This window comes from Manihot esculenta, chromosome 10, assembly GCF_001659605.2.
Source record: "Manihot esculenta cultivar AM560-2 chromosome 10, M.esculenta_v8, whole genome shotgun sequence".
Classification (NCBI taxonomy): Eukaryota; Viridiplantae; Streptophyta; class Magnoliopsida; order Malpighiales; family Euphorbiaceae; genus Manihot; species Manihot esculenta.
The window spans coordinates 24549072-24565250 of NC_035170.2; the positions used below are offsets into that span (position 1 = coordinate 24549072).

The 16179-nt window shown below is 38.6% G+C and overlaps 2 protein-coding genes across 2 annotated transcripts; both read left to right on the plus strand.

Annotated features, from left to right (window-relative positions):
* The first annotated feature begins 5990 nt into the window (after nucleotides 1-5990).
* Nucleotides 5991-7600, plus strand: LOC110624264 (probable serine/threonine-protein kinase PIX13). The gene is made up of 4 exons (XM_043960703.1): nucleotides 5991-6123; nucleotides 6241-6422; nucleotides 6598-6730; nucleotides 7587-7600. The coding sequence occupies exons 1-4, from the start codon at nucleotides 5991-5993 to the stop codon at nucleotides 7598-7600; spliced, it is 462 nt and encodes a 153-aa protein (XP_043816638.1).
* A 331-nt stretch (nucleotides 7601-7931) lies between these two features.
* Nucleotides 7932-14763, plus strand: LOC110624265 (serine/threonine-protein kinase PBL13). The gene is made up of 4 exons (XM_021769373.1): nucleotides 7932-8084; nucleotides 8210-8312; nucleotides 12115-12408; nucleotides 14246-14763. The coding sequence occupies exons 1-4, from the start codon at nucleotides 7932-7934 to the stop codon at nucleotides 14761-14763; spliced, it is 1068 nt and encodes a 355-aa protein (XP_021625065.1).
* Nucleotides 14764-16179: the final 1416 nt, after the last annotated feature.

Below are 16179 nucleotides of genomic sequence, written 5' to 3' on the forward strand. Positions count from 1 at the left end.
GCTGGTCGAATAGATCGTCGATCCTTGGCAATGGGTACTTATTCTTGATGGTGACTTTGTTCAACTGCCTGTAGTCGATACAAAGCCTGAGGGATCCATCCTTTTTCTTCACGAAGAGTACTGGAGCACCCCAAGGTGAGGTACTCGGTCGGATGAAACCCTTGTCCACCAGTTCTTGCAACTGTTCCTTCAACTCTTTCATCTCGGCTGGTGCCATCCTGTAGGGAGGGATAGAGATCGGTCTGGTACCAGGCATTAACTCAATTTCGAACTCTATCTCCCTAGCAGGTGGTAACCCTGGCAGCTCGTCTGGGAAAACGTCTAAGAACTCACTCACCACAGGCACTGAGGCGGGCTCTCTAACATGACTATCCAACTCCCTCACATGAGCTAGAAACCCCTGACATCCCCTCCTAAGCAACCTACGAGCCTGAAGAGCGGAAATTAGACCTCTAGGTGTACCCCTATTGTCTCCTCTGAAGACGACCTCTGACCCATCCTGACATCTGAACTTAACTACTTTGTCCCTGCAGTCCAAGGTAGCACCATGGGTAGATAGCCAATCCATCCCTAGAATGACGTCAAAGTCTGTCAAATCTAGAACCACAAGGTCGGCGGACAAGCATCTTCCCTCTATAAAAACTGGACTACACTGGCAGACTGACTCTGCAACTGACGGGTCACACTTGGGTCCACTGACCCATAGGGGACACTCTAACCCAGAGACCATCAATCCTAACCTCTGAACGGCTCTCGGTGCAATAAAAGAGTGAGATGCACCCGGGTCCATTAATGCATACACATCAGAACACCCAATGATGAGATTACCTGACACCACGGTGTTGGATGTGTTAGCCTCCTGCTGTGTCATGGTGAAGATCCTGGCTGGAGCTGATGGACCTTCACCTCTGAATCCTGCTGAGGAAGAAGCTGACCCTCTCCCTCTGCCTCTGCCACTGGCCTGTGTAGCAGCTAGAGCTACTGGCTGTGCCACACTTCCTGAAGCTGTCTGCTGTGTCTGTGCCGTAGGAACTGCTTTAGGGCATTGCCATGACATATGCCCCTCTTGCCCACATCTGTAGCAGGTCGTTGTCCCATACCGGCATAAACCCCTGTGTGGCCTACCACACTTCGCACAAGCTGCATTATCCGCCCCAGAACTAGAACCACTGCCAAACCCCAGACTAGACTTGACCTTGTTCCAGAACTTATTCTTCTTACCCTTGGGCTTACCCCATCTCTTACTGCCTGAAGCTGCTGCACTCAAGGTAGAGGGATCTAACCTTCCCCCTCCCGGAGTTTTAGAACCAGAAGCTTGTGCCACTGTCTGTTTGACTGTCCCCTGAACGATGGCACTAGCCTCCATTCTCCTAGCCATGTCTACTATGGCGTGAAAACTCTCTCTATCTGCTGACTGTACCAAGGAGGAATACCTAGGATGGAGCTTCATGATATACCTCCTCGACTTCTTCTGGTCTGTGCTAAGGTCTTGCCCAGCAAAAGGCAGCAACTCCATAAACCTGTCAGTATACTCGTCTACACCCATGTCATCGGTTTGCCTCAACTGCTCGAATTCTATCATCTTCAATTCCCTTGAACTATCAGGGAAAGCCCATCCTGCAAATTCATTAGCGAACTCCTCCCACGATAGGCTATCCACCCTCGGCTTCACATAGTTTTTGAACCACTCACGGGCCTTTTTGCATTTCAAGGTGAAACCAGCCATCTGAATGGCTCTACTATCATCAGCTCCGATCTCCTCTGTGATCATCTTGACCTTCTCCAAATACACAAACGGGTCATCACCTGACTCAAACTGGGGAGCACCCAACTTCATGTAATCTGTCATTTTAGCCTTACTTCTCCCAGATGAGCTAGGCTGAGGTATCTGGGTATCTGGGCATGTAGGTGCTGGTGGTGGTGGAGGTACAGCATCCCCTGAGGTAGGGTTTGCTGGATTTGGATAGTATGGTGGAGGTGGGTACACTGGGTACTGTGGATATGGTGGGTAGTATGGTGGGTATGGCATCTGTGTGGGGTAGGGGTTAAAACTAGGGTAATCCGATGTACCTCCCATCGAATACCCGGGATTTTGGGTGTAGGGCGGATAGTGAGGTGGCTGAACAAATCCCGAGGCCTGAGTGCCTCCTTGGGATTCTCCCATACCCTCTTCTGACATACTGACGCCCAAACTGCCATCCCTCCTTTGATCAACATCCATCTGATCCCCCATATCCTCTGACATACCTCCCTGCACTGTTCCTCTGACTGATCTGCTTCTTCCCAGATCTAAAGACCTTCTAGGGTCTCTCACTGCTCGGTCCCTGTTGGACCTACTCGACATTGCCCTAGGCAATGTTGAAGGACGGGCATCAATGCCCTCGTCCTGAGGTGGTATTCCAGTCAATCGTGCAGATCGACGGGTTCCTCTCATCCTGTTTTCTGAGAAACAGTAAACATCACATAAACATTAGCATTAAATGGTTCATGTCGGCAAGCATGAACCTCACAGCTACATTACACACATAGCATATCATCATGGCATATCATACAATCATAGCAAGACAGGACTCTACATCCTATCCTAGTGGACATGATTTTTGCCTATTGTGCTTGACCTTCTATAACATCTATGAGCCCGACACTCTAGGTCCGACCATATGAACCTAGGGCTCTGATACCACTCTGTAACGCCCCGGAAATCCGGACCGTTACCGGCGCTAGGATTCAGGTCGGCTTAAGGCCGCCGGAACCCGTAGCAAGCCTACATACATCCTGTTCACCTGTTTAATCCCATACATGATCATCAAACATACATAAGAATTAAAAACTTTTCTTTTCTTCATTCACCAAACTCAACCTGTGCATGCACTATATTCATCATATACATAAACATTAATCCCTCTGTGGGATTTCATCAAAGCCTCAAGGGCTATACATCATATGGTGAGTTGGTTTACATCAATATCAAAACACAAGATCATGTACATACCAAGGGATTAACATATACTATGGTCAAGCACAACTCTATCCTCAATAACATAATTACATTACATTCTTATCATTTTTCATGTCCACATACTCTAGCTATTACATACATATGACTTTTCTCTTCTTTTCTTCTCTATCAATCCCGTACCTGCAAACCTGGGGTTAGGGGAGAGGGGTGAGCTAAAAGCCCAGTGAGCAGAAACTAAAAACATTATATTAAGGTTCATGCTTTCATGAAATGCATCATATCACAGACAATCCACATCAAGGGTGAACCTGTCACCAATTAGTCCCAACATAGTCTCATGCCAGGCCGTAGCATGGGGTCCTGGTCTTCCTGTCATAACATACATAAAGTCTCGTGCCAGGCCGTAGCATGGGGTCCTGGTCTTCCTGTCATATCATATATAAAGCCTCGTGCCAGGCCGTAGCATGGGGTCCTGGTCTTCCTGTCATATCATATATAAAGCCTCGTGCCAGGCCGTAGCATGGGGTCCTGGTCTTCCTGTCATAACATACATAAAGTCTCGTGCCAGGCCGTAGCATGGGGTCCTGGTCTTCCTGTCATAACATACATAAAGTCTCGTGGACTAATTGGATCATACAGCATTCACCCACAACCACAAAATAAAATGCAGTGCGACATATTCGTGAACTAATGCAATCAGCCTATTACATGTCATTATGATGCATGAAACATGCTCAAAACATTTAATTGCTTGATTTAAAACATTAAGCTTGTTTCCACTCACCTCTGGTTAGCTCTGACCAGACACTGAAGCAGCTCACTCACTGCTGGGGTCCTCGGTTCCTCGGGTCCGAACCTACACAGGTGGACTCCAATGAGGGACCAAACATATATAAACACAACTCTAATACATCCCCCAAAAACCCCCTAAAACATCATGAAAACATCACAGAAAATATGCATGAAACGGCTGAACAGGGCACCTTCGGCGGCACCTTCGGCGGCCGAAAGTCCTGGACAGAGACGAAACTCAGCTAGGTTCGGCGGCACCTTCGGCGGCCGAAAGTGCCAGACAGAGACGAAAGTCTCTTTTCGGGGGCACCTTCGGCAGCCGAAAGCTGCCTTCACAAGAGGGGTTCGGCGGCCGAAACTCCCTTCGGCTGCCGAACCTGGGTTCTGCCAAACGGCAGAAACTTGGTTCAAATGAACCTCCTGCCTCCCAAAACCATAGATCATGCATATTTCTCAACCAAAACACACATACAAGTTCCTAGGGGTCTCAAACATGCATATACCCCATCTACAACACTTCATTCACACATAATCAAGCTACATTGCTCAAACATCATCAAAACCCCATAAACTCAACATATGTCCTAACATGCATTTCTACCCATAGATCTTACTTAAAACTTGTTTAAAACATAAAAAGGGTTCAAGATCGACCCTTACCTCTTGAAGAAACGAGAGGAAAGCGATCCTAGCTTGGAGATGGAGAGATTAAGCTCTTTGAACCTCCAAGCACTCAAAGCTTGCTCAAAGCTCACAAATCTTCAAAACAAGGTTATAAACTTGTTAAAACCATGAAAGATCTAGAGGAAACACTCAAGATCGAGGGAGGAACGGTGGAGACTCACCTTGGCCGACAATGGGAGAGAAAAAGCTCGCCCGTGCGGACCAAGGGGACCCTTTTATAGTGGCTGGCCAGGCCACGTTCGGGGGCCGAATGTGCCTCCGCATCCATGCAATGTTCGGCGGCCGAACATAAGGTTCGGCGGCCGAACCTGCACTTCCCTCACTTAGACTTTCGGGGGCCTAACGTGCCTCCCAAAGTCCATGCATGTTCGGCGGCCGAAAGTGAGTTTCGGCGGCCGAACCTGAGTTTTTCCTTAAAGAATTTTCATGCAAAAATTTATTTAAAATCATACTTAAAACATTAAAATACATGAAAACATTTTATAAAAACATGCTTTTACCCTTCTAGAGGTATCCGACACCCAAATTCCACCGGACGGTAGGAATTCCGATACCGGAGTCTAGCCGGGTATTACAAGTGACTTGTTATTACTCATATAAACCTTTTTCATGGGATCTCCAATCACAAAGGTAGGGTTTCTATTAGCTCAAGTCTCATTCTCCTCGATATTTCATCTATCCGTTTTCTCCCTAAAGATTTAGTCAGAAGATCAGCCAAATTCACTTCTGATTTCACATAATCAATGGAAATAATTCAATCTTTGAGTAGCTACTTAATGATATTATGTCTTAGACGAATATGTCTATTATTACAATTGAAAGTTTTATTTTTTATAATGGCTATTGCCACTTGGCAATCACAATGCATTAATACAGATAGTATTGGATTTATTTCTAACAAAATATTTGTTAAGAAGTTTCTTAGCCATTCAGTTTCAGTTCCAGCTAATTCTAGAGCAATAAACTTTGAATCTATAGCGGATTTAGCAATAATATTTTGTTTGGTTGATTTCCGTGTAATTGCATTATTCCTAGAGTAAATATATAATCACTGGTGGATTTTATTTTATCTGAATTTGAAATTCAGTTAATATTACTATATTTTTCTAATACAATGAAAAATCTACTATATAAAATACCATAATTCATGATATCTCTCAAATATTTCATTAATCTAATTAATCTAGTACAATAATCGTTATTATTGAAATTATGCATATACTTACTCCACCTCCACCTACATACGTAAGCTATGACAGACCGCTTTCTCTAAAATGTCATTTTCCTTCCTCCCAATGCTCCACAGCACTTTCTTTATATAAAATAAACTAATTTTTCGATTTCTGGACCCCACACTCACTTTTCTTCTTCCGTCCGCTTGGAGAGAATCGTCCACCAAAGTCGCGAATATCAATCTTGTGGGGCCTGGTTTTTTCTTGTTCTGACCACTAAAATCCGGAGCCATAGTGCTTTACTGAACTCATACATAGATATCCCTGGTAAAATTTTGGCTTCACACAAATTCTTGTACACTTAATGACAAAACAGCAACGCTATGAAACGGCAGTTTCCTTACAGACAACCTTCATTCTTTAGCTTTTACACTTCTACTTCAATGCTTTGCTCTGCCACTGTGAGCTATTCTGAAGCTGTCAAAGAGGAGAACTTTACCTTTTTGCTAGAAATGGGTAATTACTTGTGTTGTTGCTTTGGACATGAACAGGGTAATATTTCATTGTTCATATTGTTCTGCAGATGTCTGAGATGAATACAATACTAGTTGAATACTCGATGTTTTTTTACAGATTCTTCTGCTGTGATATCGTTTAGCTCGTCGGAGTTAAGTGCATACACTGATGGGTTTAGTGCAAGAAATTTTCTTGGAAATGGAGGATTTGGCAGTGTTTATCTTGGAACCATTAATGGTGAACAAGTAGCTGTCAAGGTCTCTCGCAGAATAGATTCAAAAACCAGGCTTCAATGGCAGGTGAGATGTTTCTGTTTGATCATCAGCAACTCCCTTTCAAAATCATGCATTTTATGTCCATTGAAGAATGGTCTCTTAGTAGTTTCTTGGACTACAAGGAATTCATTTTTTCTTGCAATTGAAGAGAATTCTGATCCTCTGCTCACTTCAATTCTTAATTTTATGCAATTTTCAGGCTGAGATTAATTACTTAGCCAATATGATGCATCAAAATATCATCAAGTTGATTGGCTATTGTAACACTCCAGAGAAATTGTATCTGGTTTACCCATTTATGCAACATGGAAATGTCAAGAATAAATTATTAGGTAATCTTTAAAACTTACACTAGAAAATTTATGATACAACTATTGTATATATAATAATTATATTATAGTTATTTAACGACGCTCGTCTTATAATTTTTATTTATCTTTCATTTTATTATTATTTTAAGATTATTGTCCATTTTCTTTTTTTAGATTATAATAACATATAAATTAACTATTATAATCCTATTTAATTTTATTTCATTTTCAAGAAATCTCTAAAATCATCTTTTCGTGTGATATCCTGAAATAGAATAGAGGGTGGGCTCAAAATGTATTTTGATAAATTTGGTGTGGTTGACTCATGCCTTTCTTCTTTTATTATTTTTTGTTTTGTTCTCTACTGATATATAACCATCTGTCGTACGTCCTATTATTATCACGTGGGACCGTACCTACGATATACTGTATTTTTTTCTATCGTTAAATGATCATTTAATTACTTTCGAAACCATGTAGACATGATTCCAGATGTCTAGGATTCTACTGCTTTATAAATCTATTAAGTCAATTGGGTTGGACCTCCTTTACTTGGACCTGAATTCTGTCATGTCCTGTTTCTCCGAGCGTGACCTAAACTGTGTATTGGAGGACAGAACTATGTATTGAATAGTTATGGTATAGCCTTTCAGCATGGACTCTCAATTATAGTCTGAGTGTATAATCAATCATAGTATTTAATAAAATGGATATAATTAAAAATTTAATAAAAAATTATATTTTTTAATACATATAAAAAGTAAAATAAAATAAGATAATAAAAATAATTATATGTAGATCCCATCGTAATCAATCACTTAACTCATAATCATTGTGCAATTGCATTGAATAATTTACCTTTGTTTTTGTGAAATAGGGACTGGGGATTGAAGAGTAGAGCTAAAATCTCTCGAATTTATTTAAATACACTTACTATCAAATTAAATCTGTGAATGTAATAATTTACCATTTATATACTATGTTTGTTCCTTTTTTGCATATCTAATCACTCAATCACTTTTATTGATCTATTTTTATTTTTCAGTTTTCATCTTCATTACTATATTTTCAACATTTAGATCATTAATTTTATAAAAATTTAATTTTATTATATTTTTTAAAAATTTTATATCTCAAATACAAGAATTCAAATTTTTTATTTAAAACAATTAAAAATCTCGTGTAATTTATATAAAAATATATTTGAATTCTTTTATTAAGAATGAATTTCGTAAAATCTTCTGGTACAAGACTAAACTGGAACAAAACCCTAAAAATTATAAGGGGAGCAGCACGTGCAATACAAGAGCTGCATAGTCATTCACCTCCACTCGTCTATCGCGATTTAAAGCTCGACAATATTTTATTGGATAAGGTTTGATTAGAAGACCACCTAAATTATGAATTTAATATAATTAAAATCCATAATTTATTTTTGCATTAATTTGTTTTTTTTTTCAATTTCATGCATAATTTTTTTTTTCTAATGAATGGCCACAGAATTTTACCCCTATACTGGCTGATTTTGGGGCAGTCACACCTGAGGGAGAAACTTTGAGACTTGGTACCTCTGGTTACACGGATCCATCAATTATGAACAATGGTAATTCAAAACTTTAATTTTTTTTTTATTTACTAGAGTAAGGGAGAGTCAAATCGAATATAATTATTAATGTATGAATATTGTTCAAACTCTTTTTTAAAATAAAGAGATATGGAGATGGAGAACTTGAGAGTTTTATATAAAAAGTGTTTGTTGAATCTCACATCGGTTTGGAATAGGAGTAATGTACCTCTTATAAGTGGTTTTGACACTTCTCCCCTTGAGCTATCTTTTGGAATGAATTAAGTCTGATTCAAATTTAACATAATATTAAATTGGATTAGAGTTTCTACCATGTCCCTGTTCTCTCCTTTCTCTTCAAAAATCAACTGACCTTGGTATAGCTCTATCTTGGTATGGAATTCATAGAAGAAGACACTGTGAATGTAATGGAACTATGATCTATGAATTACGTAGAAAGATCTCCTTAATATCTCAAGACAATGCATTTGAGTATGTGAGAGACTAGATTTTTGGTATGGATCTGTTACCCTCTATAGATAAGACCCATTCCATAGTACTCAAGTTTGAGTTTTAAAAGCAGATATTAGGGAGTATGGGCAGGAACATTGAGCCCCTTGTCTTGCTTAATAGAACACGGGGACAATACAAAGGACAAAAAGGGAGGCGGAAGAAGTTTGACTCTAAAAAAGAATTGCTCCTATTGCAATAAGGATGGCCATGTTAGGAATAGTTGTTTTAAACTTATAGGATACCCTGAATGGTATAAAACCAAAATCAAGACTAGTGGACAATCTTTCAAAACAATCAGGAACATAAGGCATGAGAAAAATGTGGTAGCTGCTATTGAGCGTCTTCTGATAGAACTACTAAAATAGATGAACTCAATGCTATGCTAAGCTCCTCATTAACTTTAAAAATATCTCTTATGCACATTCTGCAAGTACATTAACTGGATTTTGGATACTGGTGCTACTGGCCACATGTCTTCAAATAAATTCCTTTTTAAATCTTTAAATTTACAGAGTAAACAAGTTTCACTTTACTTACCTGATGGTAATGCTGTGAAAGTTTGTTATGCTAGTTTAATTATGCTTTTCAGAATGTATGCATCATGATAATGTTCTGTATGTTCCAAAGTTTAATTACAATATTCTTTCTGTTAGCAAGTTCATCAAAGATTCTAAATTAAACTTTAATTTCTCTTCCTCCCTACTTGTTGCATCTAGGGGTGAGCATTCGGTCGGTTCGGTTCAAAATCGAATCGAACCGAATAAACCAAATATCAAAATTTTAGTGTTTATGAAAATTGAACCGAATCGATTTTGGTCAGAAATCGAATCGAACCGAATCGGTTCGGTTTGATCGGTTTCGATTTTTAATAATTTTTTTATTTTTTACACTTTATTTTTAGTATTTAAAAATTTAATTAAAATATTTTAATCATAATATAATTTAATTTCTCTATATTATTGAAAAAACATATTATTATCACTAATCGGTTCGGTTCGGTTTTTTCGGTTTTTTCTGATCAAAATCAAATCGAACCGAAATAACCAAAATTTATGAAATTAAAAACCGAACTGAACTGAAATGTATAAAAAACCGAACCAATCAAACCGAAATAACCAAAATTTATGAAATTAAAAACCGAACTGAACCGAAATGTATAAAAAACCAAACCAAAATTTTAAATCGGTTCGGTTCGATCGATTTTTTCGGTTTGAACTGAATACTGCACACCCCTAGTTGCATCATTCAGGATCCTCTAACTAAGAGAGTAGTTATTGTAGGAAAGGAAGAGGCAAGTTTATACAAATTAAACCAGATGAGTTTTCTACTTGCTGAGATTGACAAATAATTACTTGAAACTGTAAATATCATGTCTAGCATACAATCCTTTATGAATGCTATGCTTTCTGCATCTTTTGTTAATAAAGAAAGTCTTACTTTTAATGTTGAATCATCTATGCCTACTATTGACATTATTGACTTACATGATAGACTAGGACATGTATCCCTTGGGAAAATAAAATACATTGAAGGGATTAAATACGCTGAGGGTGCCTAACTACAATATCAAACAGTCCTCAGGCCAAACAGATCAGGTTGTCTTTCTCCATTAGTCACACTATTGCCAAGCAGGCCTTTGACCTACTACATATAGACATATGGAGACCTTATAAGATAGAGAGCATTACAAGAGTCAAATATTTTCTTACTATAGTTGATAATCATACTAGAGATACCTGGACCTTCTTGATGCACCTTAAGAGCCAAACAATTCATGTCATGTCTACTTTCCTGAATATGGTACAAACTAAATTTAATACTCATGTTAAGGCAATCAGAATAGATAATGGATGTGAATTTCTCAGTGATGACTGCTCTAAATTGTTAAATGAAAAAGGTATAATCCATCAATGTTCTTATCTTCACACTCCTTAATAAAATGAGGTGGTTGAGAGGAAACACAGACATATTCTAGATATGGTAAGAGCTTTCAAAATTCATTATAATGTCCCCAAAGCCTTTTAGTCTGAATGCATTCTCACTGCTACCTACTTGATTAATAGGCTTCCCATGGATCAATTTGGGTGGTAGAGTCCTTATCAGTGACTCTATGAGAGAGTTCCTTATTACTTCCACCTTAGAAAGTTTGGGTACATTTGTTTTGCCACAAAAACAAATATTCAGAAAGACAAGTTTGGCACTAAATCCATTCGGACAACTCTAATCGGCTATGCCAACAATCATAAGGCCTATAAGCTCTATGATTTAGCTACTGGAAATATTTTTGTTGGTAGAGATATTGTGTTCTATGAACATGTCTTTCCTTTTACAACATTTCAAGTTGTTCCAAATATTGTGATATCATAATTACCCTTAGTTTCTCTTGAACTAGTTTTTAGGGTGAGTTAAGCCTAATCCAAATTTAATATGGTATTAGAGCCTTCACTGATATTGGACTTCCCATAAATATGTCACGCTCTAGTATAATTCTGTGTGTGAAGGAATGCGTTAAATCCCATCTTGATTTGGGATAGAGGTAATGTGCTTCTTATAAGAGTTTTAGATACTCATTCCCCTAAAAATTAGAATTAAACCTGACCCAAATTTAATAATATTTAAAAGTTTATTTGTAGAGGAAAAGGTAGAAGACGTTATTTGTATAATAGTGATGAAATTTTATATTTAGAAGAGAATGAAAAAGATGATTTTTTTTTCCTTGCTAGAAAAGAATTTTTTACTCTGATTTTGTTATCTATCAATTGGACATCCATTGTTGACGGGCAAATTCCACTTTTATTTTATAAATAATTTTTTCTATTTCTCTCCAAAATTATGAATTACTCAGATATATGTGGGTGAGACTTATTTGGGTCATGTTATAAATGGCCTAACTAAACCTATTAATGATTGAGGTGAAATTTCAACTTCTAAATTTCGATTAATTGAATCTCCTGCTCCAAGTATTATTTTGAAATGTTATGTGTGAACCTCTTCAAACGATACTTATTGCTATTGATTCAATGATTCTCATAGGACAAATAATTTTTTTAATGAAAGTCCTGAGAATTTGAACGTCACACTACCAATTTGAATTTAACTTTTTTGTAAGGGTTCGATTACGATTTAAATGCTAGTGACGCGGTCATCACAATTAATAAGTTTTTATATATTATAAAGATTAAATAATAAATTTTTAATTGTGAAAAATTCTAAGTGTATAAAATACACTATTATTTATTTAAATTTGAATATATTTTAGTTAAAATCACTTATTTATTAAGGGAATGTATATATAAGAATTTCCACTGCTAAATTAAGCAATTTGCAGGAGCTGGAAGCAGAGCGAATGACATATACAGCTTGGGAGTGATGATACTGCAGCTAATTATGAAGGAAAAGATAGTTTCATTTCCAGGCTGCAGCGTGACTTGGCATATTGCTGATCTGGCAAGCAGAGTCCACTCTAGCAAAGGACATGCTGTTCATCCAAAATTAACAACCACTGGCTGCTCCAAATTGGCTGCAATTGCTATTACACAGCTTGGATTGGACTGTCTCCATCCTAAAATGTCTCATCGTCCCAATATTACTCAAGTCCTATCTAGAATTCAAGATTTAGAAAGTTATCAGAAAATAATTAAAAAGTTAAATTTAAAAAGGTTATGAATTATTTAATTCTTATTAAAAAGGTATTAAATGTGTACTAGTAATGATTTTTTTTTTTTTTTTACAACGAGACAGATATGAAAATAAATCACAACTTCATCAGTCCAATACAGTGAATCTCCCTCCATCTCGCTCCCTCTCTTTTTCCCTCCTCTCTTGATATCTTTCCCACTTTATCTCTCTCTTCCATGCCTTTTTCCCCCTAGTTGTGTCACTTATCATCCCTTCTTTCTATTTCAAAAAATTTTCCTCATATATTTAAAATTTAGTTTTTAGTTGTAACTTTATTTTATTTATATGTATATAATTTAATAACATATAAAAAATAGAACCCGTTAAGATTATGACATGTTTACATGAAATTTAAATGAGACGTACAAATATTTTCATCTGGTTCGATCACAAACGGTATGAAGATCAGACTAACAACACTCCTGACTTTATTAATATCTGGAATGAATAGACCAACCACTTCAAGACTTAGTACCACAAACGGAAATTAAATATGGAGACTACTGATCTCAGTAAAGGCCGAGGCAGGCCAAGCACGATTTGATACAATCTGGAAATAAATACAAACTTTGACCGGTCTCTTCAAAACCCGAAGCGGACGGACAAATATCTTCAAAGCTCGTATTACAATGAAGTATTGAATGCAGATGCACCGACCTCAGTAACCGGAAGGAAATCACCTCTATATAGGTCGGATGAGCCATGCATGACTTGATGAAATCAGGGTAAGGTACTGATGTCTAACACGATGGTCATCTCCACGGTACATCACCGGGATCATAAAATGCATGTGCGATAAAATTGATTGATGTGACGTACACGATAGACAGGGTATGGGCTAACCGATTGCCAACCATTAATGAGCCGCCAGACATACCTACTACAGGATGTCCCTATCCAATTTGACGAGACGTAAGACAAAGAATACCAGAACGATTGGGGTATAAATACATCTGAACCAACCATACTTGGAGACTCTCTCTCATTACCTCTCCTGACCGGGATCTCTCTCTTAGGCTCTCTCTCCTCTCACTCTCATGCATGCCCTCCGGAATTTCGTCTTTCTCTTCAATGCTCCATTATTATCATTTATTTTCTCTTTGTATTAACGCATCTCTCAAATAATCCTAGATCTAACTTGAGCGTCAGAGGGTCTCCATTGGGGCATCTCCGATAGACCTCTGACCGTCCTCTCATATTTTGTAAGTCTCATTCCTCAAGATCGAGTATGGAGGGACCTATACGAGATCTCTAAAGCATCCACTCCTCATCAAACCAATCATGGATCAATGATCAATCCATCGAATCAAGCCACTGTCTAGGTATCAGCATCTGGCCACCCTACAAGATCTCAATTCATCAAGTGGCACTGTCTGTGAGAAATGAAGGAAGATTATGCAATCATTGGAGTTTTCTAAACAAAACCCACTGAAATCCATATAGCTAACTAAGAAAACAACCCACTAGCACCCGTTGGAAACAAAAACCCAATCCTAGAAACTCCCAGTCCTCAAGGATTCCTTATGACATTATTCCCACTCTTCTCCGCCCAAACAATGTCCAACATACCTTCTATCAGCAACTCCACTCCAACAAATGTCATTCCTCAAACTCCCCTATCAAATCAAGACTACAAACCATGTCAATGAAACTACAATAAATCATGATGTAAATGAACCAAATCATACTGCAAAACGGCCTCACCCCATCAACGGTTATGAACTCGATACCTAACACAACTTCTAGCTAAATACCCACACCTACATTCATCCCAAAAATAGAAAACCGTGAGCAAGCAACCACAGTCCATACAACCAGAAGAAGAAGGGAGGACAAACTAGCCAGGGAACCCACGAATAAGACTAGAAGCTGTGCAGTGAGAAGCCTAATAGAGGAGGAGGATGACGTGAGTAAAAGCGCAACACTAGAAAGATATGAAATGAAGAGTGAGGAAGAAGGAGCCAATTCAAAAACCTTGGCAAATGTCGAAAAAACTTACTTGAAAGATGAAGGAATGGTCGAGAAACTAGAAAAGCTGAAAGAAGAACTACCAGCCGAGCTAAAGAGCCAAGCAGGAGCACATACAAGTCTGAGAATGTCTTCCCTGTTCGTGGCCTGCATTCAAGAAGAAACCATCTCTAAAAAATTTTTGATGTTAACCATGGGAGCATACAATAGTGCAGAAAACCTCAGAGACCATGTAATTAATGACAAGACTTTTATGGAGCTGCAAACCCACTCTGATGCCTTACTCTGCAAGGTATTCCCAACTACTCTAACTGGGGTAGCTTTGACCTAGTTTAGCAACTTGGAAGCATAAAAGCATCAGAACCTTTTATGTCATGGCCAACTCATTTATAGGAAGATTTATAGCAAGTGTTTCGGCTCAAAGAAAAAACAGCTATATGGATATAGTCAGACAAAGGAAAGATGAAACATTGCGAGGATACGTGGCTCATTTTGATGCAAAAGCCCTCCAGATTCTGAACCTTGATGAGTCCAGAGTTGTAGAGGCGATACAGAAGGAAACCACCTCGACTGATTTCTTTGGATCTTTGAGTAGGAAGCCACCGACCACATTAGCAGACCTTATGCAACAGACTGAGAAGTATATTAGGTAGGACAGTGCCATGATGACCAATAGGTTCACTAAGGAGTCCCGGGAAAAGGATCTGACGAGAGGGCGTCCGAAGGACGAGTAAAAGAGAAGGTTAGGGAAAGCTCGCCCCCAAGTGGGAAGGACCATTCAGAACCATTAAAATAGTTAGGCCGGGAGTATTCCATTGAGAAGACTTAAGCGAAAAAAGAGAACCGCATGCATAGAATGTACAACACCTTAAAAGGTACTACATGTAAACTTTATGATTTATATGAAATGAAAGTCTTTTGAATTCTTCCCAAACAAAATAGTTATAAGTCACCAGTATTAATGTGACTGAATATTAACTTGAAAGCATATAGTGCACAAGTCTTATTTTTGCATAATAACTTTGAACAACCCTTGAAATCGCTAGTAAAGCCACGAGCCTGAATCCTTGAGATTGTCAGCAAGGCCACGAGCTTGAATCCCGGAATCACCAGTAAGGCCATGAGCATGAATTTCGAAATTGCCAGTAAGGCCACGTGCCTGAATCCATGAAATCGCCAGTAAGGCCATGAGCCTAAATCTCGAAATCCCCTATAAGGCCAGGAGCTTAAATCCATGAAATCGCCAGTAAGGCCACGAGCCTAAATCTTGAAATCACCAGTAAGGCCATGAGCCTGAATCTCAGAATCGCCAGTAAGGCCACGAGCCTAAATCTTAAAATCGCCAGTAAGGCCATGGCCCGAATCTTGAAATCGCTAGTAAGGCCATGAGCCTGAATCTTAAAATTGCTAGTAAGGGCCACGAGCCTGAATCTCGAAATCGCTAATAAGGCCATGAGCCTGAATATCTGAAATCACCAGTAAGGCCACAAGCCTAAATCTTCAGAAAAAGAATTAGGGCCAAGAGCTCGGAAGCCAACTAGAGAGCTAAGGAGCTGAGATAAAAATCAGGTAGAGAGCCTAGAAGAGGCTTGAGAGCCAAAATGATTGGAAGTAGACTCATGGCTAAGAGCCAGTAACACACCTAAAGAAAAATGCTCAGAAACAGACTCAGGGCAAAGAGCACGAAAGATGACCAGAGAGCGAAAATGCTTGGAAGTAGAATTAGGGCTAGGAGCCTAGAAGATAC